At 36.9% G+C, this 25,344-nt stretch overlaps 6 protein-coding genes across 10 annotated transcripts; 4 read left to right on the top strand and 2 right to left on the bottom strand.

The window, feature by feature from the left end:
- LOC105176515 (post-GPI attachment to proteins factor 3) lies at positions 1,606–5,599 on the top strand. The gene is made up of 6 exons (XM_011099335.2): positions 1,606–1,810; positions 2,382–2,476; positions 3,004–3,265; positions 3,389–3,585; positions 3,819–4,006; positions 4,984–5,599. The coding sequence occupies exons 1-6, from the start codon at positions 1,778–1,780 to the stop codon at positions 5,268–5,270; spliced, it is 1,062 nt and encodes a 353-aa protein (XP_011097637.1). The 5' UTR covers positions 1,606–1,777; the 3' UTR covers positions 5,271–5,599.
- On the top strand, positions 7,396–11,287 carry LOC105176516 (elongation factor 2-like). Its single transcript, XM_011099337.2, has 4 exons — positions 7,396–7,548; positions 8,208–8,271; positions 8,356–8,443; positions 8,584–11,287. Exons 2-4 carry the CDS (start codon positions 8,269–8,271, stop codon positions 11,022–11,024), a joined length of 2,532 nt encoding a protein of 843 aa, XP_011097639.1. The 5' UTR covers positions 7,396–7,548; positions 8,208–8,268; the 3' UTR covers positions 11,025–11,287.
- Positions 12,639–16,304, top strand: LOC105176517 (elongation factor 2-like). Of its 2 annotated transcripts, none has more exons than XM_011099338.2 (4): positions 12,639–12,811; positions 13,201–13,268; positions 13,383–13,470; positions 13,607–16,304. In XM_011099338.2, exons 2-4 carry the CDS (start codon positions 13,266–13,268, stop codon positions 16,045–16,047), a joined length of 2,532 nt encoding a protein of 843 aa, XP_011097640.1. In that variant the 5' UTR covers positions 12,639–12,811; positions 13,201–13,265; the 3' UTR covers positions 16,048–16,304. The 2 variants fall into 2 exon arrangements, with proteins under 2 accessions (XP_011097640.1, XP_011097641.1); XM_011099339.2 differs by lacking the exon at positions 12,639–12,811 and adding an exon at positions 12,984–13,072.
- LOC105176520 (DNA polymerase zeta processivity subunit) lies at positions 16,567–18,858 on the top strand. Of its 2 annotated transcripts, none has more exons than XM_011099342.2 (6): positions 16,567–16,755; positions 16,893–16,973; positions 17,086–17,198; positions 17,381–17,468; positions 17,944–18,143; positions 18,249–18,858. In XM_011099342.2, exons 1-6 carry the CDS (start codon positions 16,725–16,727, stop codon positions 18,255–18,257), a joined length of 522 nt encoding a protein of 173 aa, XP_011097644.1. In that variant the 5' UTR covers positions 16,567–16,724; the 3' UTR covers positions 18,258–18,858. The 2 variants fall into 2 exon arrangements, with proteins under 2 accessions (XP_011097644.1, XP_011097643.1); XM_011099341.2 differs by having other exon boundaries at positions 16,568–16,755; positions 17,279–17,468.
- Positions 18,965–22,187, bottom strand: LOC105176519 (porphobilinogen deaminase, chloroplastic). Its single transcript, XM_011099340.2, has 5 exons — positions 21,858–22,187; positions 20,790–21,195; positions 19,753–19,959; positions 19,372–19,549; positions 18,965–19,256 (listed from the first exon to the last, which is right to left on the bottom strand). Exons 1-5 carry the CDS (start codon positions 22,085–22,087, stop codon positions 19,144–19,146), a joined length of 1,134 nt encoding a protein of 377 aa, XP_011097642.1. The 5' UTR covers positions 22,088–22,187; the 3' UTR covers positions 18,965–19,143.
- LOC105176521 (pentatricopeptide repeat-containing protein At5g61800-like) lies at positions 23,152–25,338 on the bottom strand. 3 transcript variants are annotated; one of them, XM_020698751.1, is made up of 3 exons: positions 24,847–25,020; positions 24,540–24,618; positions 23,152–23,454 (listed from the first exon to the last, which is right to left on the bottom strand). In XM_020698751.1, exons 1-3 carry the CDS (start codon positions 24,933–24,935, stop codon positions 23,398–23,400), a joined length of 225 nt encoding a protein of 74 aa, XP_020554410.1. In that variant the 5' UTR covers positions 24,936–25,020; the 3' UTR covers positions 23,152–23,397. The 3 variants fall into 3 exon arrangements, 2 of the variants coding, with proteins under 2 accessions (XP_020554410.1, XP_011097645.1); XR_848964.2 differs by lacking the exon at positions 24,540–24,618 and having other exon boundaries at positions 24,847–25,338; XM_011099343.2 differs by having other exon boundaries at positions 24,540–25,020.

Genomic DNA, 25,344 nt, shown 5'->3' on the forward strand with positions numbered 1-25,344 from the left:
TTTATTTCTCGCACAAAAATCAATAAAGTATTTTCATTAATTAAAAGTACTGAAATCTGAAAATAAAAATGAAAACAAAACCAGACAGGTCAATATAAGTAATTAATAATCAACACTTGGAATGTCTTAAAAAATATTATAGTTAACTTGGGCCAGTGGTTCCAAATAGTTATCCGTAGGCCCAACTGGCCCAAAACATTGTTATCCACAGGCCCACTTGCCCAAAATAAACAGCAGTTTCTGAAATACAAATGTAAGATGACCTCCAGGCTCCGGCTGGGGAAAATTATTTAAAAAAATGTGAAAAAAAAGAAAAATTAAGAAAATAGCGTGAATTCAAAATGTTTAATGATTTGAGTGTCACCGCGGTCACAAATTTAATAAAAAAAAAATTAAGATAGACCGCGGTGGCTCTTTTATTTATAAAAAAAAAAATTAATATTCAAATCTAAATTCAATGTGAATTCCAATTTGCAATTAATTGAATGTGAATTGGGTCAATTCGGCCCAATTCAAAAATTATTATTTTTTATTTTTTATAAATTAATTATATTTTATTAATTTTTAAAATTATATTAATTTTAAAAATATAATGAAATAAACAAATGCAATAGTGTATATTTTTCTAATAGTGTATATTTTTCTATACAATTATCAAAAAATACAATGAACCATACTGATAAGTTTGTGACAGTGTTGGAACCCTTTGATTGAAACTCGAGGTCAAATTCAAAATTTAGAAAAAAATACAAGTAATTCTTGTAATACTATAAATGTATAAATTATTATCTTATAAAAAAATTAGCAATTTATTTTTATTTATTTTTTAAAATACAACAATTCATGAAATAATTTATTTTATATTTAAAATAAATTATTTTTTAAATATAAAATAAATTACTTTATACAATTCATGAAGCAATTTATTTTATATTTAAAATAAATTATTTTATTTTAAAAGATATAAAGAGATTTATTATATTTAAAATAGCAATTTATCTCTTTGTATTTTTTAAAATAAAATAATTTATTTTTTAAATATAAAATAAATTACTTTTATTTATTATTATATTTTAAAAAATAAATAAAAGTAAATTGCTAATTTTTTTATATAAGATAATTTATAGTATCACAAAAATTACTTGTACTTTTTTAAAAATTTTGAATTTGACCTCGAGTTTCAATCAAAGGGTTCCAACACTGTCACAAACTTATCAGTATGGTTCATCGTATTTTTTTAGAATTGTATAGAAGAATATATACTACTATTACATTTGTATGTTTTATTATATTTTTAAAATTAATATAATTTTAAAATTAATTAAATATAATTAATTTATAAAAAATAAATAATAAATCATTTGTGAATTGGGCCGATTGGCCCAATTCACATTCAATTCAATGTGAATTGGCAATTCACAACTAAACAATTTTTTTGTTTTGATAATATAGGAGCCACCGTGGTGGCTCATTAAATATTTTTTTTTTAAAATATATTGAGCCACCGCCGGTGGCTCATTAAAAAAAAAAAATTTAAAAACAATGTCACTGCGGTTTCCCCAATTTTTCAGAAATTCTTGGGATATAAACGATAGATCGGTAATGTGTATTCTTCTTCTGCGCCCGCTATCTTCATCACCCTTTTTTTGTTTTTTATTTCAATCGAAGCGTGAAGTCTGTCTATTGCAACCTTTTTAGATTTCGTAAGCTTAATCGGATTTTCTCACAGTTAATCTGAAAACATGCAACCTAATGCGTCATTCATACTCTGGTAGAAATGTTTGATTACGGAGGAATAATCTGTCAGAAGGTAATGCAATGTAGTAACAATGGGATAAGGCGTGGAGTTCAGAGCGAGAGAGTTTTAGGTTCATATGCTTTTAGGTTTCATGATAAGAACATTCAATCTGGAGCATCTGCGTCTTGGAAACTTTTTTCTACCAACAGAACATATGAATTTTCTTGGGAGGAGTATTATCAGTTAAATCCAAGCAAGGGTGTTGGTTTCGCAGCCTTTTAAGATTTTGGGTCGATAGTACGGGTTTGTGTGCTTGATTAGTTCAAGATGCTTTTAAATTGGACTGCAATCACACTCTGAAAATCACCAACGTTTTAGTTCAGATATTCTTTACCATGGTGATTGTCGTGTTTGCCATTGCCTTATCATAGGTTGCACTGAGAATGGAGATTTTGTATTCCGGCGTGCATATTGAGTTAGGTTTCTTGCATCCATGCTAGGTCTGTTTTCCAGATACAAACATTTGTACTTTAAGCAAAACATGTTCATGGTAGCCAAATGTCTTAATCTTTATCTTCTTCCTAATTCTTGTATTCTCTTTTTCAATTGTGATTAGCTGCTCTAATCATAGTCTCCTGACCAGATGGGAAACCGCTACTGGATAATTTGCGGTCTGGTGTTTTCTTCCCTTTTTAGAGTATATGAAGCCAGTGCTGGTGATTCCGACCCATTATACAGGTAAAGGTTTTTGTGTAGTTTGTAAATTGTTCTGTTATAGTTGATTTTCCTTCTCCTTTTCATTTCTCTTTCCTGGTCATGGGAGTAATTGGACCTTAACAATGTAAATTTTTGTGATATTTAATCTTTTTATGTGGTTCTTCTGCATTTCATTCAGAGCCCCCTGCCCCAGTGCCTTTGTTTGTTTAGCCTTAAACTTCATATAAAAAAAATAGAATTACCCTGAGATCCTTTGACTAGTAAATACTTTAAACTTGAGAATTTTTAGCTTTCTAGTTGTCACATTTTCTCATTCATGGCAAGAAAATTTATTCAATGACAAGATTTCTGTAACTTCTTACCTCACAACTCTATAGCCATTTTTCAGTTCCATTTTCTTCATGAACATGAAATATAAAAGAGCTAAATCACAAGAGGTATTTATATTTTCCTAATCCAAGACACATCATTCTGAAAGCTTCCCTGCAGTAATACAAATCTGAGTGAGCTTTAACTAGGTTAACGTTTTTTTTTTCTTTTGATTTTAGGGCATGTATAGAGCAATGTGAGAAGACTGGTTGTATTGCAGAAAGATGCTTCTCACATTGCAAGTTCTCTCCAGATGGTTCTTTCCTTGATGGCCCTTGGTATATGCAAGAGCCTCTTTACTTGCGGTGGAAACAATGGGATTGCCAGAGTGATTGCCGTTACCATTGTATGGTGGAAAGAGAGAAGGAAAGAGCAGAACTTGATCTAGGGCCTGTAAAATATCATGGCAAATGGCCCTTTCGTCACTTTTATGGCTTCCAGGTTCGCTACATTGCCAGCTTTTGCCCAAATATTGATTACTGGAGGTGAAATAAGTTCCTTTATCAGTGTCTTTGTCCAGTCAATTTGAGCATGCACCTGATGTAATGCCTTGGATTCATTCAGGAGCCTATTTCTGTAGCCTTTTCAGTTCTGAACCTTCTGATGCATTACCATGGGTGGCGTTCCTTTTTCTCCCTTCTTTACTCTAAGTTTCCATTGAAACGTGATAAGAGCCCATTCTATGGCTATATGGGTCTCTGGAATATCTATGGGCTCTTGTCTGTGAACTCATGCTTCTGGAGTGCAGTCTTCCACAGTAGGTTAGATTTTCATTTCATTATCTTGTCCTTATTGTGATATCTCCTATCCTCCCTGTCTTGGCTGAAGGGTAGGAAAGATGCTGCTATTAGGCAAATGTTAATCCGCTCTTTACATTATCTAATAATACTGCTTATGCACATGCTTGGAATAGCAAACCCCACCCTCCCCACCCCAAGTCTTGGCATGTGTCTATTTTTCCCCTTTAGCTGTTTGACAAATATAATTCCTGCAGAGATGTGAACTTGACAAAAAATCTAGAGTGTTCATCTGGAGTGGCCTTATTTGGGTATTCACTTATTTTGGCAATTATAAGAAGCTTCAACTTAAAGGATGATGCTGCTAGAGTCATGGTTGCTGCTCCACTGATTGCATTTACAACTACCCACATTCTGTACCTTAACAACTATAAGATTGACTATGGTATTACCATTACTTCTTTATCTTCAAATATTATCATCCTGTTAAGATTATTATTTGTGTGCTTTATCGGCATTAGCTCTTTTCTTTCAATCAGCCCGTTAGCTATTCTAGCTGAAATTTAGGATGAACTTGCAAGCATGTGACGCTACCCTATAGGAAATTCACAATGTATTTCTATCTATTCTCGTCGAGAATTGATTGGCTGGAATTATGACGATACAAGGTCATATGTTGTTAATATGAGAAGAGAAAAGAAACCAAAAATGAAGAAACGCATTAGCTATTGAACTACCTATCTGTGTCTCCTAGTCATTAGGCTTCCTTCTGGATATGCTATTTAGTGCTTGCATGCGTAAATGCAGGTGTCTTTGGGTTCAAAGTTTCCAGGGATTTTACTTCGTGTTGCCATCGAAACTTGCTACATGACTGAGATCTTGGCACAACCTCTTTAATGGCATTATCTTTCTATCCAAGAGCTTCCTTGAAAAAAATCATGCTTTTATAGTTCAAAAATGAGAAAGCGATGATGAAATATAATAGAAATATAAGGTGAAGGAGATTAAGTCATACTTTTGAAAATTTTCAGTTACTCCATTACCACCAAATCTTGAGCAGAATGCCGTCCCACTCTCTGAAACAACAGCATCACTTTGTAATATCAAATGTTGTGAACTACTATGCTTCCTTAATCTTACATGTTTTAAAAGGTTATTCATGGTTTACCCTGAAGGCAATCTAGGTATTCAAACGTTTCAATAGGATTAAACATGAAACAATATTTATTTCTAATCAAATCTCAGGAGAAAATAGATACTATAAGTAATCTTGGTCAGTTGGAACAATCAAGAAACCACTTGTGTGCAAAAATATGCCCAGTTCTATTTCAGATGTCACTTTCTCACTGCCTGGCAAGTTCTTTGTTTCATGGACAAACAATATTTTGCTTTGCTACCTCTGACTTCCTGAAATCTTGACAGGATGGAATAATAAAGTGTGTACAATCATGATTATTGCACAACTTCTCACTTGGTCAATCTGGGCTGGCCTCACTAAGCATCCTTCTCGATGGAAGTTGTGGATTGTGGTTGTGGGAGGTGGCCTTGCATTGCGCCTAAAGATACTTGACTTCCCTCCTTATCAAGGATTGGTGGACGCACATGCTCTCTGGCATGCTTCCTCTGTCCCTCTTACTTACATTTGGTGGAGTTTTATCAAGGATGACGCTAACTACATAACATCCATCAACCTGAAGAAGGTAAAATAATGTGCTGTAGTCAAACAAGAACAAGAATGGTTGCTTAATCTCTCTTGAGAGCATATTGAGCCTTCTCCAATCCTGGCCCGTCGGAAGTTAATTCACATTCTTGGTCACTGGAGTTTGAAGGAGAGGGACATAGATGCTAGGCTTTCATTGTAGTTTGCCCCATATCTGATACTAAATTGGGCACCAACGGCAAACTACTTCAACCATTTGTTTGTTTTAGTTCAAGTTTTGATGTTTGGTATTAACAAAAACTCCCTTTGGTTAAACTTATGTAATTGATCATTTAACTGAACTTATATAATTGATGATTCATTGGCTTCCGCTGGGTATGATTCGAGGTAAGAAATTCACGCCATTATACCTGCAGTTACCCCTTATCCAGGTTTATAAACTAAAGTTAAAAACTTTTTAGCCAACACTTTGAATGTTTGACACTTGAACCTTCATTTTGCTAATTACTGTTCCTTATTCTGTCATTGCGTGCGTGTATGTGCTTCCAGAATTCATTTCCAACCCCTCCTCGCATTATACATATCTGTTTGACTTGTACATTTCATGAATGAATTGAAGTAAACAAACATTGTCATAAAACTTGGAGTACAAGTTCTAAACTGATTATGGAACTTTTCCCTATATTTTATTTGTTATTTACTTTATTGTTATTATATGTATAGAAATAGAAGGAAAAACGTGGAACTAGGTTTCTCATGTCATATGGTCGAGATTTGATTAGGGGAGAAACTGAGAAAATTATCTTAGACACTGCCACCTACTCCACCCCCCCCCCCACGGGATAAAAAGTTTAAAAAAACCCTCTTTAAAAAAAAAAAAAAAAAAAAAAAAAAAAAACTTGGAACTCACCAAACACATCAAGAGTGATTTTATCATTTTCTAGTATCTGCTCAAATCTTGACCACATTATCATGCTTGGAGCTCAAGTTCTCAAAAACAATCCATTGGTGACGTCACTCTATTAAAAAATATGAAAAAATGCAAGCAATCTCCTTGTGATATCGCAAATGAGCAAATTATCCCCTTATGAAAAAATATATAACGATTTACCTCTCTTTATTGTAAGATACAATAATTTACCCCCTTATAATTTTTTAAATGAAGTAATTTAAGGATATAATAATAGGGTGGTAAATTACTATATTCTTTTTTTTATAGAGAAATAATATGTTCATTTTCAATATCACATGGGCTAAATTACTATTCATCCGTTAAAAACATTACCAATGAGAAAACAAAGAACTGTTGTAAAGTTGATACTAGCAATTTTGGCCCATTTGATGCATTTATTTTAATATTTTAATGTATAAGATTATATATATTTCCTATTTTCTTCTTTATGAAATTAAGATTTTTTAAAGAAAAAAAATCCAATGTTATTAAATTTAGGATAAATCACAAGGAGCTCCAGTAATATTTAACATAATTATGAAATAACCTCTCATTGTATGGAAAATTACCAAAACCCGCCTGATGTATGATTAAATTATGTAATTTTTGAATGAAAATATGAAATTATTAATTTTGTCATTGTTATATTTTTTTCAAAAAAAAATAAAGAATCGTGAAAAAAACCAGATGATGTGAACGGAAAATTTTAAAAATTTATAAAAAAAAAAATTCTACTTAATTCATAATTATTTTTTAAAAAAATAAGTAAAATTATAATTTATAATTCATGAAAGCATTTTTATCGATTTACCAAAAAAAAAAATAGAGCAAAATTCTACAAAAGCTAACGAATTATGTTAGTGATTAAACGACTGACTAAATTATGAGGATATTTATAATTTTGTAAATAATAAAACAAGTATTTTTAATTTTATCAAATGTCAAAGGAATTCATTATAATTTACTTTTAAATTTATAATACGTGGATGCTCAATTAAAATAGTAATTGCCAAGAGTTGATAACAATAACTAGGATAAATGTATAGACAACAGAAATTAAGTTATATTACACTAGAAACAATATGATATTAAATTATAGAAAATGCTAATATTGGGCCGAATATCCGCAGATATGCTGAGTCGACCACCTCTTAAATTTTAATTTTTTTTAATTATTTCTGTTACGTGGAAATGGAAAATATCTCATTCGGAGAGCAAACCGAAGGCAGTTGGAATTACACTTGTGCCCTTGTATTTGTATTAGGGTTAGCGCCTCAGGCTTTATATCCTTACTATTATCTCAGTAGAGTCATTGCGTTCGGTCACTCCGCCTCCATACTCGTCTGTTTTCTCTCCCCGTGTTTCCCTCTCCTCTGTAAGTGTTCCGATCTGGTTTGGATCCGATATTTTCTGTAGGTTGAATGTTCCAAGTACTTGTTTGTTGATTCAATTTTTTCTTTCCTTTTTTTGGTATGTTGGATGAGTTGATGTGGAAGACTTAGATTTGACTGCTTTTTTTTTTACTTTCATTGAATTGGAAAATTTTGCATGTATTGATGGAGGAGTGGTTGATGTTTCGCTTCTGATCAATATTTACTTCGTGTTTCCTTTCTGCTGCGAGTGATATATTGAATCTTGAGTTTTCTGCTTATTTTTTGGTTTAGATTTGATAGTTTTCAGCTTGAATCAGAAGTTGGATTGCTTATTTTGGTTTTATTAAAGTGATAATGGAATTTCCCTTAGGCTGAAGCTTCTTGCTGAATACAGTGACTAGCTTGTTCTGTTGTACTATTTCATAAAAGCTGTTTTCATTGGATTTTATCCGTGTATGTCGAAGAATTGTAGTATAAACTTATTTACAGTAATAAGCGCTAATATATTTCTCGTCTCTGCTCTGTATACTTCGGTTTCTTATAGAAGTTCATGGGAACATATCTCTGACTAGACGGCAGTGAAATCTATGTCTGTTAAGCTATTAAGTTTACAAAATTCTTTTCCAGATTGATTCTCATTCTTTCTGTTGATGAATTACAGGTTTTTGGAGGAAAGCCTCCAACAAATTCTGTGTGACCTGGAAATTTAGGAACTTGTAAAGATGGTAAGTATTGAATGTTATTTCAAATTGTGAGATATCCTTGTCTACTCTAGATTTGTAACACAAATATCCACTTGATCTATCCAGGTGAAGTTCACAGCAGATGAGCTCCGTAAGATTATGGACTACAAGCATAACATTCGTAACATGTCTGTTATTGCTCATGTTGATCACGGTATGGAAGCTGCAACATTAGTACCATGTTTATATATATATTTCTTTAATGTGGTCATTGAAAATTTTTATAGAATGGATTGACAAACTGGACTTGGTGTACTCTGATATGTGTTAAATGTACCTTTCATGCTCTTGCAGGGAAGTCCACTCTTACTGATTCCCTTGTTGCTGCTGCTGGTATTATCGCTCAAGAAGTTGCTGGTGATGTTAGAATGACAGATACCCGTGCAGATGAAGCCGAACGAGGCATTACTATCAAGTCTACTGGTATCTCATTGTATTATGAAATGAGTGATGAATCTTTGAAGAACTACAAGGGAGAGAGACAAGGCAATGAGTACCTCATCAATCTTATCGATTCACCTGGGCACGTTGATTTCTCTTCTGAAGTGACGGCTGCTCTTCGAATCACTGATGGTGCTCTTGTTGTGGTGGATTGTGTTGAAGGGGTGTGTGTCCAAACAGAGACTGTCCTCCGACAGGCTCTTGGTGAAAGAATTCGGCCTGTCTTGACGGTTAACAAGATGGACAGGTGCTTCCTTGAGCTCCAGGTTGATGGGGAGGAGGCATACCAAACATTCCAGAGGGTCATTGAGAATGCAAATGTGATTATGGCCACATATGAAGATCCCCTCCTTGGCGATGTCCAGGTTTATCCTGAGAAGGGTACTGTTGCTTTCTCTGCTGGTTTGCATGGATGGGCATTTACTCTAACAAACTTTGCCAAGATGTATGCCTCCAAATTTGGTGTTGATGAATCTAAGATGATGGAAAGGCTCTGGGGAGAGAATTTTTTTGATCCCGCCACTAAGAAGTGGACTAGCAAGAATACTGGATCTCCTACATGCAAACGTGGTTTTGTTCAGTTCTGTTATGAGCCAATCAAGCAGATTATCAATACATGCATGAATGATCAGAAAGACAAGTTATGGCCAATGTTGCAGAAGCTTGGAGTTACAATGAAGTCTGAGGAGAAGGATTTGATGGGGAAAGCTTTGATGAAACGTGTGATGCAGACATGGCTTCCTGCTAGTAGTGCCCTCTTGGAAATGATGATCTTCCATCTTCCATCTCCCGCAACGGCACAAAAGTACCGTGTGGAGAACTTGTATGAAGGACCTCTTGACGATGCTTATTCTAATGCTATCAGGAACTGTGATCCTGAAGGACCTCTCATGCTTTATGTGTCCAAGATGATTCCAGCCTCTGACAAGGGTAGGTTCTTTGCTTTTGGTCGTGTGTTCTCAGGCAAGGTCTCAACTGGTTTGAAGGTCAGAATAATGGGTCCTAACTATGTCCCTGGAGAGAAGAAGGACTTGTATGTCAAGAGTGTGCAGAGAACTGTCATTTGGATGGGCAAGAAGCAGGAAACTGTTGAAGATGTACCCTGTGGTAACACAGTCGCAATGGTTGGTCTGGATCAGTTTATCACCAAAAATGCTACTCTGACTAATGAGAAGGAAGTGGATGCCCATCCAATTCGAGCAATGAAGTTCTCTGTCTCCCCCGTTGTGCGTGTTGCTGTACAGTGCAAGGTTGCGTCTGACCTGCCGAAGCTTGTTGAAGGGTTAAAGCGTTTGGCCAAGTCTGATCCTATGGTTGTTTGTACTATTGAAGAATCTGGCGAGCATATTGTTGCTGGTGCTGGAGAACTTCACCTTGAGATTTGCTTGAAAGACTTGCAGGAAGATTTCATGGGTGGTGCAGAAATTATAAAATCTGATCCAGTGGTTTCTTTCCGAGAGACAGTTCTTGAGAGGTCTTGTCGTACTGTTATGAGCAAATCACCTAACAAGCACAATCGTCTATACATGGAAGCTAGACCATTGGAAGAGGGACTTGCTGAGGCCATTGATGATGGACGCATTGGTCCAAGGGATGATCCTAAGGTCCGCTCAAAGATCTTGTCGGAGGAGTTTGGTTGGGACAAGGAGCTGGCGAAGAAGATTTGGTGCTTTGGTCCTGAAACCACTGGTCCAAATATGGTTGTTGATATGTGTAAGGGAGTGCAGTACCTTAATGAAATTAAGGACTCTGTTGTTGCTGGTTTCCAGTGGGCTTCCAAGGAAGGCCCCTTGGCTGAAGAAAACATGAGAGGCGTTTGCTTTGAAGTTTGTGATGTTGTTCTTCATGCTGATGCCATTCACAGGGGTGGTGGTCAAGTTATTCCTACTGCCAGGAGGGTGGTTTACGCCTCCCATCTTACAGCGAAGCCTCGCCTTTTGGAACCCGTCTACCTGGTGGAAATCCAAGCACCAGAGCAAGCTCTTGGTGGTATTTACAGTGTCTTGAACCAGAAACGTGGACATGTGTTTGAGGAAATGCAGAGACCTGGAACTCCTCTGTACAATATCAAGGCTTACTTGCCGGTTATTGAGTCATTTGGATTCTCAAGTACTTTGAGAGCTGCAACATCCGGTCAGGCCTTCCCCCAGTGTGTATTTGACCATTGGGATATGATGTCATCAGATCCTTTGGAAGCAGGATCTCAGGCAGCTACACTCGTGGCCGAAATTCGTAAGAGGAAGGGCTTGAAGGAGCAGATAACACCACTCTCTGAGTACGAAGATAAGCTGTGAGTTAATTATCATCCAATGTGAGAAATAAATTTGTCCCTACAGGGTGGAAACTATTGTCTTTGATTCTGTGTCTGTTTAGATGTGTCACCCTTCATTTTCTATGTACTGGTATTTGGTCTTTCATGTATTAGTATTCTGTTCTTGAGTCGCTACCCTGTTGTTGCGGTACCTTTTAGATTTCAAAAGAACAAGAATGTTTGTGGCATTTATATGGTTATCATATATCTATAGATTGGTGGTAGGACACCCATGTCTTCACAATATTTTTCTTTTTTCACCCATCATGTTCGTCTTTTCTTTTCTGCGAGAATGAGGTGCATTCTGAATGCGGAATTTGCAGACAAAATTATCTTCAGGCATAATATTATGGACGAATATGTTGTATGTTGGAGAAATTTAGGGCCGCTTGGTTGTGTTTTCATTTTCATTTTTAGTTTCCAATATTTGGAAATGCTTTATTGGGTTTTGTGCAAAAACTGAAAATATGTTTGGATTAGTTGTTTCCAAATGTAGGTATATAGGTGTGAGAATGTTGAATATAGGTATATGTATTTTTTATGTGACAGATGACCAAATTGATTGAATATGTGAAATTATAAAATAATCAAAGTGAGTCTTGCCATTTGAAATAATTTTAATTAATTTAAAACAAGAAAAGACGTGATGACAAGATAAGACAAGTATGACAAATCCATGTGATTTATAATTTTAAAAATTTGAGAATTAAAATAGGAATACATTCTCAATAAAAAAAATGGCCTGACCAAATAAAATTTCAATTACCCAAATAGTAAAAAGTAGAAAAAAATCTCATTCAAAACATAAACAAACATGCTCTTAAATTGCTGGGGCTTGGAGTTCTGTGCCCTTTGTGATGCATGGAACCCATAAAGGCGATCAGACCAGCACTGTGTTTTTTTCATTCTTCCTCGAGTGAAATTTATTCGTAGTGTGGGTTCTGCTGGCTCTCTAAATAAAAATGAAAGATTTATTTTTTTGGTTCTAAGATCATAAACTTGTAGCTTGAAAGATTGGACATTTTTACCTGTTAGCATTAATTTTATTATCATGATATCTTCTTTACTTTATTTTGAATTGTGGGGATTTCATATGATGGGTCCATTAAATAGAATACAATTGTTGTCCAAACACCGATTTAAGTGTAATAAGTTCATTATTGTTACTATATATATTTTTATTTTATATTAATTCTTAATTTTTAAATTATCTAATAGTTAAAAAAAATTAGAAATATACACTTGTTAAAAATAATTTAGACTTGTCAATCTAACATAATAAATAAATATTCTAAAATAATTTTTATTTTAATTATAAATAAAAAAAAAAAAAAATTCAAGTTTGAAATTATGCGCTCGAACTCGAGACAAAAAGTTTTTAGCTCGAGCTTGACTGGTTTATATTCATTATTGAGCATTCCTTTGTCCAATTTAATCAATAAATAAAAAGCCCAAGATCGGGGTAGGGCCATTAAATGGGTTGGGCTACTGGATGAAAAGCCCAAGTCTGATGAACCCAAAGTCCAAATATTTAGAACCCAATATCTATTTAATTATCACGGGCGACGATTAGCATCCAAGCGGTACCTAATTTACCGGCCAGTAGGGGACTGGAGGACAACAAACCGCAGAGAAGGAAGGCTCAACTTACGTGCGCTTATATATTAGGGTTGATAACTCACGTCTCTTGCTCTACATCTATTGCAGATTGCGTAAAGGAACTGATCGAGAGCTGCATCCGCACTTTTTCTCCGTTCTTCGAGTAGATACGTACGTACGCTCTCGCCTTTCTTTGTTTGCATGAATTTTTTCATAAAGTGTGCGTAGATGTTCATGTGTGTTTATGTATATTTGCCATCTCTCCCGCGATGTCTGACGTGTTTGTGATTTATTAGGATCGTTATAGATTTGTAAAACTTACGCGTCGTACTGTTTCATTGTATATTGATCGTCGATGTGGATTGATTTACTATCGGCAGTGGAGTAAAAGGTTTCTGCTTGCGGATTTTGTTGGAGATTGTTCGTGTTGTGGTACCGATATTGATTGTGTTTGGATAATTTATGAATATGTGATAGGTTTTGGTTAACCGTGAAGTCATTACTGTGTTTAAGGTCTTAACAAGATCTAGGTGTTTCGCTAATGGATATTTATATTGCAGGTGCCTTTGGAGGAAATCCTCCTATTGATTTGATTAGATCGTTAATTGCTTAAAAACCAGTGAAAATGGTGAGTATTTTTTTTCCAAGTATTTAAATTATACGCGCATTGACCGATCCTTGTTCTGATGTTGTCATCAGAATATGCGATTGTAGTTAACGATAATTCTGTTGATGTTTGCAGGTGAAGTTCACAGCAGATGAGCTCCGAAAGATTATGGACTACAAACATAATATTCGAAATATGTCTGTTATTGCCCATGTTGATCATGGTAAGGAACCGCAAACTTAGTACGATATTTATATTCAACTTGGTATTTACTAATTTCTTTGGCTTGATTAAATTGTCAGCCTAGATTTTCTCTTCGTTGATGTGTGGATCCATTCAAATTAATCATATTTTGGCAGGGAAATCGACTCTCACCGATTCTCTGGTTGCGGCTGCTGGTATTATTGCACAAGAAGTCGCTGGTGACGTTAGAATGACAGATACCCGTGCAGATGAAGCCGAACGAGGCATCACTATCAAGTCTACTGGTATCTCACTGTATTATGAAATGAGTGATGAATCTTTGAAGAACTACAAGGGAGAGCGACAAGGCAATGAGTACCTCATTAATCTTATTGATTCTCCTGGGCACGTTGATTTCTCTTCTGAAGTGACGGCTGCTCTTCGCATCACGGATGGTGCTCTTGTTGTGGTGGACTGTGTTGAAGGGGTGTGTGTCCAAACAGAGACTGTCCTCCGACAGGCTCTTGGTGAAAGAATTCGGCCTGTCTTGACAGTTAACAAGATGGACAGGTGCTTCCTTGAGCTCCAGGTTGATGGAGAGGAGGCTTACCAAACTTTCCAGAGGGTCATTGAGAATGCAAATGTGATTATGGCCACATATGAAGATCCCCTCCTTGGGGATGTCCAGGTTTATCCTGAGAAGGGTACTGTTGCTTTCTCTGCTGGTTTGCATGGGTGGGCATTTACTCTAACAAACTTTGCCAAGATGTATGCCTCCAAATTTGGTGTTGATGAGTCTAAGATGATGGAAAGGCTCTGGGGAGAGAATTATTTTGATCCCGCCACTAAGAAGTGGACTAGTAAGAGTACTGGCACTTCTACGTGCAAGCGTGGTTTTGTTCAGTTCTGTTATGAGCCTATCAAGCAGATTATCAATACTTGCATGAATGATCAGAAAGACAAGTTGTGGCCAATGCTGCAGAAGCTTGGCGTTAACATGAAGTCTGATGAGAAGGATTTGATGGGGAAGGCGTTGATGAAGCGTGTGATGCAGACCTGGCTTCCTGCTAGTAGTGCCCTCTTGGAAATGATGATCTTCCATCTTCCATCACCTGGCAAGGCTCAAAAGTACCGTGTGGAGAATCTGTATGAAGGACCCCTTGATGATGCTTATGCCACTGCTATCAGGAATTGTGATCCCGAAGGACCTCTCATGCTTTATGTGTCCAAGATGATTCCTGCCTCTGACAAGGGTAGGTTCTTTGCTTTTGGTCGTGTGTTTTCTGGTAGGGTCTCAACTGGTTTGAAGGTCAGAATCATGGGTCCTAACTATGTCCCTGGAGAGAAAAAGGACTTGTATGTCAAGAGTGTGCAGAGAACTGTTATTTGGATGGGCAAGAAGCAGGAAACTGTTGAAGATGTCCCATGTGGCAACACAGTTGCCATGGTTGGTCTGGATCAATTTATCACTAAAAATGCTACTCTGACAAATGAGAAGGAAGTGGATGCCCATCCAATTCGAGCAATGAAGTTCTCTGTCTCCCCTGTTGTGCGCGTTGCAGTACAGTGCAAGGTTGCGTCTGACCTACCAAAGCTTGTTGAAGGGTTAAAGCGTTTGGCCAAGTCCGATCCTATGGTTGTCTGTACTATTGAGGAATCAGGGGAGCATATCGTTGCTGGTGCTGGAGAACTTCATCTCGAAATTTGCTTGAAAGACTTGCAGGAAGATTTCATGGGTGGTGCTGAAATTGTAAAATCTGATCCAGTGGTTTCTTTCCGAGAGACAGTTCTTGAGAGGTCTTCTCGTACTGTTATGAGCAAATCACCTAACAAGCACAATCGTCTTTACATGGAAGCTAGACCGTTGGAAGAGGGTCTTGCTGAGGCCATTGATGAAGGACGTATTGGTCCAAGGGATGATCCTAAGGTTCGCTCAAAGATCTTAGCAGAGGAGTTTAAATGGGACAAGGAGCTGGCGAAGAAGATTTGGTGCTTTGGTCCTGAGACCATTGGTCCAAACATGGTGGTTGACATGTGTAAGGGAGTCCAATACCTTAATGAAATCAAGGATTCTGTTGTTGCTGGTTTCCAGTGGGCTTCCAAGGAAGGACCATTGGCTGAAGAAAACATGAGAGGCATTTGTTTTGAGGTCTGTGATGTTGTTCTCCATGCTGATGCTATTCACCGAGGTGGTGGTCAGATTATTCCTACTGCTAGAAGGGTTGTTTATGCATCCCAGATCACTGCCAAGCCTCGTCTTTTGGAGCCCGTGTACCTTGTGGAGATCCAGGCACCAGAGCAAGCTCTTGGTGGTATTTACAGTGTCTTGAACCAGAAGCGTGGTCATGTGTTTGAAGAGATGCAAAGGCCTGGAACCCCTCTGTACAATATCAAGGCTTACTTGCCGGTTATAGAGTCATTTGGGTTCTCAAGCACCTTGAGAGCTGCTACCTCTGGTCAGGCATTCCCTCAGTGCGTGTTTGACCACTGGGACATGATGTCGTCTGATCCACTGGAATCAGGATCTCAGGCAGCTACTCTTGTTGCTGATATTCGAAAGAGGAAAGGTCTGAAAGAGCAGATGACACCTCTCTCTGAGTTCGAGGATAAGCTTTGAGTCATGGGATGTTGAGTTTTGTGGTAGCAATTACAATCAGCAGCTCTGCCTCCGGGCAGTATAATTCGTTTAGTTCAATTTTTATTCTTTTTCCCATGGGATAATGAGTTCTAGCCAAAAACTGTTTGTTTAATTGGTTTGGGACTTCTCGTTTATTACCAGAACGCGACATGCCTTAGATCGTTTTTTCCCAGTAGAACGAATCATCTAAGAGATTTTGTGATGTTTTCTTTTAAAAGGGGCTTATTTTTTAATCGTTTTATAGTCTTTACAATTATATGATTTTGAAAACTTGTTAATCAAACATTAACGGGACATATAACCTAACTTATATGTAAAGCAGGTTTAGTCAACAGACAAGTAAATTTTCTATTATAAATTTTATTTTATTTTTAATTAATTTAATATACACACGCAATATGTACGAGGATAATATTATATATTTTATTTTAGAAAAAAATGTATAATATATTTGTTGAATGGATTAAAAGATGAAATAAATTTTTAGAACAAAAAATTTGATCTGGGATTTAATACCCTACGATAGCGTTAAAAAAGATGAGAAATCGCGCTTGAAGCGTAGCGACTACGACCAATTAATCATGGCGGCGTTGTGCTCTCCCTCTCTGCTATTTTCAAGCGGCAAGTGAATAGGTACTCTCGGAAGTTGCTTAAACATGGATCGCAAAGACCTTCGAACTCCACAAGGTTGGCTATTTGTATAGTTCTTGTCATGAAATTCCCAGTTCGTGCTCTTCTTTCAATTATCCCCATCAAAATTTCATCCTGTTTCCTCCGGGGTACCTGTATATGCTTTTGATCTTTAGTAATTCATAATTTTGCAGGCGAAATCGCTCGGATTCTCGTAGAGTTCCTGGAGGTTGCCATCACTTCGGTCATTTTCCTCAAGGGAATCTACCCAAATGGTAAATTTGAAGTTCTATGGAGATAGATTCTCTGCGTTGATTTTCCTTCTTGTTTTAAATTGACTGAAAATCCGACTCTGGGTTATGTGAAAATGAAAAAATTCACATGTAGGAGCTTTTGAGAGGCGGCGATACATGAATGTAGTGGTTCATAAAGCTAGACACCCTCAGCTGAATGAATATATTCATACTGCTGTTGTTGCGCTCCTACCTTTCATCAACAAGGTTCGTTTTTAGTATTCAATTTGCCGCAGAACATGCTGATTTCCTATATTATGGTAATGTTTTACTGTTTCTCCAATTAGGGTTTGGTTGATAGAGTTGCGGTGATTTTCTTTGATGATGGTGATGTGCCTATTGAGAGATTTGTTTTCAAGCTTAATGTGAATCAATCTTATAATTCGAAGGTGGAAGGAGCTAACCTGGAGTTCTCTCTTAGGTCCTTCTTGATTAAACTGCCTGTATCAGAACCTCTGACGAAGGTTCTTCCACGCAGTAAGTATGGATGTGTGTAGCTTTTCTTGGATTTATCAGTGCAAATGTCGTTAGTTATAATTTCTTATTGTTTCTGCAATGCCGAAAATTGATCAACCATGATGGCTTGGACTAGAATAAGTGGAAGTAGTGTATAACAGCCAAATCACTTTTTGTGAGAAGGCTCAATTTGGTGATTTTGAAATAGGATGCAAGCAGAAAGAGTGACAAAGTATCGATATTTCAGTTGAGATCGCTTTGGTGCAATTTAGTATCAGATTAGGAGCTTGTACTCTGTAATGGCAATTGTTTCGGGTTCATCTAAAAATTAACAGTAAAAGTGTCTGTTTTGGTGGAAAATCAAGGATCTAATGTTAACATGACTTTCAAGGCAAATTGTGATAAAAGATTTTGACTGAAGTTGCGAGTATTTTCCCATTTTAACTTGGATGTATCAGTGAATCTTTGAACGAGTTTGTTATTCATTTTTTAACAGATTGCAGGTGGGAAATCATGGCTTACTTCCGCTCTCTGCCTGAGGCTAGCACCAGCAAAGACGCAGAAATGTGGATCCCAACAGACACAAAGCAGTGGCAGCAACCACCAACAATAATCCCCATCAAGTCCATGAGCAGTGAACCTTTAGGTTTGCAGCTGTATCTAGAACACCCAAGTCTCTCTGAGCCGAAGAATGAGGTAAGGTTGCCCGGAAGTGTAAATGCTTGAACGGCTCTAGGAAATCAAAATGTCTTAAGACAAAGTCTTATGAGTATGAGCTTATCAGTTTTGGTTTTCTTGTAGGAGAAATGAATTTCCTCAAAGTAAAGGGGGGCGGCATTATTATTTCTGACAATGAATTAACTTCTCGTGGTGATTGCCTCTTGTTGTGGCTCTGGCCTGATCTGCCACCAGAATTATACCAATCAATGATGCAAACAAGGGACGTCAGGGGATAATTGCAGCACTGGTGGGTGGAGGATTTTCAGGCCCCTGCTTCATGTTTATAAACTCAAAGCTTCACTCACGGTCAACACAGTATAAACAATGGGATTAGTTTCTCATAGATCATACCTGAATTAGAAAACTCCTGCCATTTGTTTCTCACCCCAAGATTGCAACTTATAGTCAGTGAATCACCGATCGTGCAGTTATGAATATGCTCACCGTTTTTTACTCGCCTTATTTTGTATTTAAGTGAAGGATCACCCATTCTCCTATCTAGTGCTGGAACTTCTGTGAAGTAAATCTTCACATAGTTGTTTTTTTGTTCAAAGGTTCGGTAGATAACTATGATGAATTTTGGAAAATCTTAGAAGTACTCAAACTTGTGCAGATGTGTAATATTATTATTATTTCCCAGTTACTTCCTAAGCTCAGTAATCAACAATATCAGAACTTAGTGTTTGCACCATCTTTTCTTGTTTTTTCATCTTATTTCTTACTAATGTCTACAATACATTTTGTTTTCCTGGGGGGGTTGGTTCAGTGGCACAGGAAAAGAGGACAAGATGCCATAATTCACTCGCAAGAAAATTCAGTGGGACAAACAATAAAAAAAAATATGATGCTACATAGAGTACATATACCAAAATTGATTTCTTCTACAGTTACAAGAAAAATGAATCGCCTAACCGCTAACCTCAGAGGTGAGTTTTATAAGTTGAGATGTCTGTCTCTTCATCTGTCGGTGAACCAATCATCGGTTAAAGAAACCTGGACCAGCTCGTGCGAGAAGTTCCTCCCCAGCATCCACACCCATCTTTATCATATCATCATAAGCATACGGACCTTCTCGAGAGGTTTCAAGTACTGTGAGGGGTATTCAAGAAAGGATCAAAAGCTTAAATTCATAATTCAAAATAGAAATGATAGAACCATAACCAGTGGAGACAATCGGAGAATGTAAAGATCGTTGATCTCATACCTTGGGTTCCATCAGGGGATGCTACCAACGCTTTGAATATACAATTGCCATCTGCATCTCGACGTGCATATCCAGCAATTGGGGTGCGACAAGACCCCTCAAGTTTCTCCAGGAAAGCCCTCTCACATGAAACAGCTAATCTGGTGTCCTCGTGATTCAACGATGCTAAGTAGCTAGCCTGGACAGTCACACTTCAATCAGAGAAGAACACAAATAAATAGTATCTAAAGAAAGACTAAATGCAGCTAAGAACCCAATAAGTTCCAAGAGATTTGGATCAATTGCATTGATGCCAAAAAAAGGGGATCAGAACTCTATTCTTTGTCCTGCTGACATCAAAATGATTCTTTAGTTGGGCGACTTTGGCACAGTTGAACATACCATCTTTTCATCATCACTTCTGCATGCAATTCCAATAGCCCCTTGAGCTACGGCAGGAAGCATATCATCAATGGACAGCACAGAAGTTACATTTTCAGTCATATTTAGACGTTTGAGCCCTGCTAATGCCAGTAGTGTTGCTTGGACAACACCCTCATTCAATTTTCTTAACCTTGTCTGAACATTGCCCCGAAAATTCTCAAGCACCTATTGCAATAATTGAATCAGAACACATGCAAGTGAAGTTAAAGAGAAGTGTCACGGATAAATATCAGTTTTTGATTAATCACTCGTAAAGAACAACATTAAGTGTGCCAGAAAAAAGCACCGAGCTCATACTCAGCATGGCAACATGTCGTACTAAGTGCAGTTTTAAAGAATATCCTAATTGAGTCTGAAAAACTTAATTAGCAACAAAAAGTAGCTTGGTGAAATGGAGGATTTTATTTCATGACTTCTACTCCATTTCTGAGAAGAAACTTTTATCTCCTCTAACATATGATGTATGCAAAGTTCTACAGAATATATGCATGTCAGAGCTAGGAGTTGGAGATTATGAGAACCCCCAACAATCCCAAAAGAATAGTGACCAAGGAAAGAACAGTACAAGTTATCATAAAGCCCAACAAAGGATATTGAATTGCAATACCAAGAGAATAATATGAATCATTTGTATCAATCATCGCATAATATTTTAAGAGCACTTAATGCAGAATCAACTTGCATTGAGCTTGAATCCTTTAAGATGTGATCTTTCTCATGGTCATGCAATTTAACATTACAAGTCTTGGTCACTTCAATATAGGTAGCACGAGAAGTAGATATTATCTTTTAGGTTCGAAATCGAAGCATAAAGATACAAAAGTTACATACATGACACAATACAAATAAAAATCAAGATAAAGCAAAAGAAAACCAGCATAAAAATAATGAAATATCAAATGAAGCTGTCTCAATAGGTAGTTTTCAATTAACAAAACAAAAAAGGTTGGCATGCTGTAATTAGGGAATGCAAAGTGGGTTAATAATACGCTTACCTTTAGTGATGGGTATCTGTTGAGAAGTTGAGACTTTCTTCTCAGTGAAGCAGTGCCCACAGTGCTCCCTGCAGGAAGCTCAGCCAGGGAGGCTGCTGTCAAGCAAATAAAAGCATCACGAACATCTTCCCGTGGAAGATTGCAAGGTAGAATTGTCTTGTCTGGAAGATACGTGGGGACATCTTTCATTGAGTGGACAGCAATATCAATTTCACTATTAATGAGTGCTTCATCGATTTCTTTAGTAAATAAGCCCTTCCCACCTATATCTGCTAGCGGTTGACTCAAAATTTTGTCACCTGTGGTTTTAATTATTACAATTTGTATTGCCCCCTCCTCAGCTAGCTCAGGGTGTGATTCGATTAGTTTATCTCTGGTTTCATAAGCTTGGGCAAGAGCCAGTGGGCTGTCCTACACAAAGAACGGTAAGATGAAATCATTCAGTAAATAATGCAGAAACTGTACTTGAAAGTCTTCATTGAGAATTACATGGAAAGACAAAAATCTGAAAGTACATTAATATCCTATGTCAAACATCAGTAAGAACGATTGTGAAAGGGAGGTTCTTCTGCTACTAACTTATCAACGCACAATTCTTCTCCTGCTAAGTCAAACTAGATTAGCCCATAATCAGTTACTTCATAATCAATTGCCGCACCTAACGTCTTCCACATAAAACATTGTCAGCCAAAAAAGGCAAAAAAAGTAAGAGAAGAGTTCCAACTTCCAACTGAAATAACTGAGAACTCAAATTACTTTCTGCAGATTTCCCCCACCCTCTGCCCCTCTTATAAAGTTTCTTTCCAATGGACAATCTAACAAACTCAAACTAAAGATGCAGTTTTTATTATGATTACAACTAACTCAATTCAACCTAAAGATGCACTTTTTATTACAACCATAACTAACCCATCAGCAATGCAAGACGAGATCTTCCAAGAATCAGTTATTAGACAGAGTTCTAGCTCAAGCAGATTCTTTAACTGTTAATCAACACTAAAACTTCACATCTAACAAAAAAAAAAGCCAAACCCAGAAACCCAAACCGGAACAAAGAAGGAACTTCACCTTCCCCGAGTGCCGATTCTGATCACTGCAGTCTTCGTCCTAGTCTTCTCCTCAACAGAAACCGAAGCCCTGGTGACCAAAACTCGGCCGCGTCGGGTAAAAGCTGGAGACTTACTGGCCGGTAAAGAACAACCGAGAGCTGAAACTGAAGCAGCAGTAAAATTAGAGCAAAGGGGCCTTGTTTTCAGCCCACAAGGAGCTTGACTTGCAGAAGCTATGGCGGTTTCCATTGGGGAGGAGATGAATAAGGATAGCGTTGAAGAGTGTGTTCTTGATTTGATTTTGAGGGGTTTTAGGATTTGGGTCGGAAGGCCTTTCTCTTTCACCCCAAGATCTTAGACCACTTTGATTGGGCTTTTTTCAACTTATCCTCCAGCTCAGCGAAACAGGCCTTAATATCAAATCCTAAAAGAGCTCAATTGGCCCCACTCACTTGCCATTCAGCCATTCATGGATTGCCACGTCATTTCCTACCTTACTACTTATTAGTGTATCATTAACTAGTAGTAATATTACATTTAGGAAATGGAGTATTTTTGTCAAAATTATATTTAGTTAAAAGAAATCAATTATAGGATAAATGTATTTTTTTAAATTATATATCAATCATATGATAAATATATTGCATTTATTATATAATTTATTCAGGCTCGATCAAGGTCCATTTGAATTAAAATTTCACTTGGGAAATATATAAGGTGTCAATCAACAAATAATAATAATAATAGTCTATACAAATTCAAAGATGTTAGATATAATTCTTTAAACTATACAAAAATATACGTGCAATTATATCAAACTTTAGAGAAAGACAGAGTAGTTATTCCCTAAGACCGTGTTTACTTTTTTGCACTACTTATTCCCCCTTAGGATTAATTTAGGACTATTATTGGGATTGTGCCAATTGAGATAAAGTACTGGGCTGTTTACTACCCCGGATAAGAACGACAATATATTCTTACAACTCTAGTTCTATTACCTTTTTGCCCCTAGAATTTTGTTTCACTTCAAGCTGAGTTTTCCTCCACATATGCTTGACTTCCACCAATTTTTTGTGCTAAGAAATGAAAAACAAAAGAATCAACCCATTATTTTGATTTGGAGTAAAAGAACAAAAGTGAGGCGCAAAATAGAAATATTAACATACATTTGAAAGTTTAATAATTTATCAAAAACTTCATTAACTCCTTAAAGCACAAGTTGATAAGAAATTGAAATGAAGAAAAGCACAAGCATTCGGGAATTCAAGCCATATTCAGTGTGTTTTTTATCAGTAATTTTTTTTTAAACTGTCTACAATACAACCGAGTGCAATAGCATAACAAATCTCCCCAATCATTACATAGCAACAACGGTAGCAATACATTGCAGAGCTCAAGAAGAGCAACAACACATGCAAATCGTAGTGCTTTTTACACAACTTCGCATGCTTCCTCTCAGATTGTCCCTAAGACCACAACTATTTCCGACTTTTCCTAACATAAAATCTATAAATCCAATGCAAAGAAGTCCTACATTGGATCATCATGATGGACCCTCTTCATCCTGTATGTTTCCATCTCTTCATCCTGTATGCTTCCATATCTTCAGCTGTGACCTGAGAAACACAAAATGCTCAAATTCGTCAACAAGGCAAAAGTTGTTGCTCAAACAAGAGTATGAACTATAAAGAAACTATAGAACCCCACAGTGAGACGCCAATAGTTAGCTATATCTATCTCATCAAATGCACTACCATCTCAATGTTGTGAAATATTTGGGTTACATTAGGTGTTCCCTGGAGTAGTATGAATAAGCCAAGAATTTATGTACTCTGATTCACCATTGAAGCTAACTAGCATATAGCGTCCGATTTATCAGTGAATATAATAGGTTTCTTCCTGCTTCTTGCTACATTATATGGGAAACATAAACGAGATTTCAAACATAAAAGAATCCACTCTGAAACTTTAAAGCAATTCTCTGTTCTGTTTAATGTTTACTGGTCTAATATTCCATCATCATATGCATAGATAAGTTGATGAATTTCTTTGGATTCACTAGTAATGCGGTCAGCGATGCAGCTCTCATGCAACAGTTTGGTAGAACATCATATGAAAGCAAGAACCCAGGCTCGGTTTAATGGAAGCTTCCACTTTCCTCACATCCACAGGCACTTATTTCTTCTTTATTTCTTTTTGCGTTTCTTTTTTTCTTTAAATAACAAACACCAGTGGCATTTCTTCAGCAACTATTCTACTACATCTGCAGTGAATTTCATTCTTAAAAGATGAAATGGAAGACTGAGGAGGGTCACAGAGCTACTTAAGCACCTAAAGTTGATATACCTACAGTCTACAGAGGCTTGAATTTTAATAACTAATATTGATAAGCAATTCAAGAAAGAACACTCCTTTTCCCATTGACTTAAAAAGAGTCGGAGCCTCCAAATCACAACCATTTTGAACATAAGCCCCTATCATGGCGTTCCAAGAAAGAACACTCCTTTTCCCATTTTCAGAAATTGTATTCCCTACTCTTCTCGACGTTTTTGCATTTCCCATACAAATAAATGATTATAATATTCACATAATCACAATCTAAATTATCGCAGTGGAAGTCGTTTGCACATTGTGTCAATAGATGCAACCATTTCTCAGTGTGGGGAGTATTAAGGATTGAACATGCAGATTGAACACTAACCATGGTATCACTTTCAGGCTGCAGATTTTCCTTCAGCATTACCATAAACAGCTTCAAGGCTTTTTCAGCCAATCCCAGTCTAGCATACCCAGAAATCAAAGAAGTCCAACAACAAACCAAATTTCTATGAGGCATTTCATCAAATACTTGACGAGTTGAAACTAAATCCTTAACTGCCTTGACATGAGCCATGAGCAGACCATTGCAAACAAAAGGATCAAACATAAAACCTTCTTGTACTTACAACATGTACTTACAGCAGAATATCAACCTCATCAAAAAAACTATGCGGAAAATATGTACTTACACATCGGCCGAAGTCGACGGGATCGACCCCTTTTTCATCGGAATCTTCTCTCTAAGATTCCGGCGTCGTCCCAAGGAATTTCTGGGCATATCATATACCGTTGCAACCCTCTCACCAAGACGAACATTTTCATACCATAAATTTGGATTTTTATTGATCGGAAAGAGAAAGAGTGGGCTCTGACCACGAACTCTGAACGATTTTCGCCTCGATTTATCGTCATTCGGATGAATTCCGATCGCGGACTACCATCATTTAATTCGCCTCGTCCTGGCGGTGACCAGCCTCGCCAATTTTCATCAAGGATTGGCTTAGGTTCGAACAATTTCCTTCTCGCGCCACCGCTCAATGCCGTGCGCAAGGTAGTACAACTCCCTCCATACCGGCCTGTCCAATATGGATCAAAATGCACTCTCTCATTTTCGTTTTGTTTTTAACAAAAAGATCAATGGGCAAAGAGGCATGATTCGAAATATAATTTGAAGAATAAAGGGGCAA

This window comes from Sesamum indicum, linkage group LG14, assembly GCF_000512975.1.
Source record: "Sesamum indicum cultivar Zhongzhi No. 13 linkage group LG14, S_indicum_v1.0, whole genome shotgun sequence".
In the NCBI taxonomy this organism is placed as follows: Eukaryota; Viridiplantae; Streptophyta; class Magnoliopsida; order Lamiales; family Pedaliaceae; genus Sesamum; species Sesamum indicum.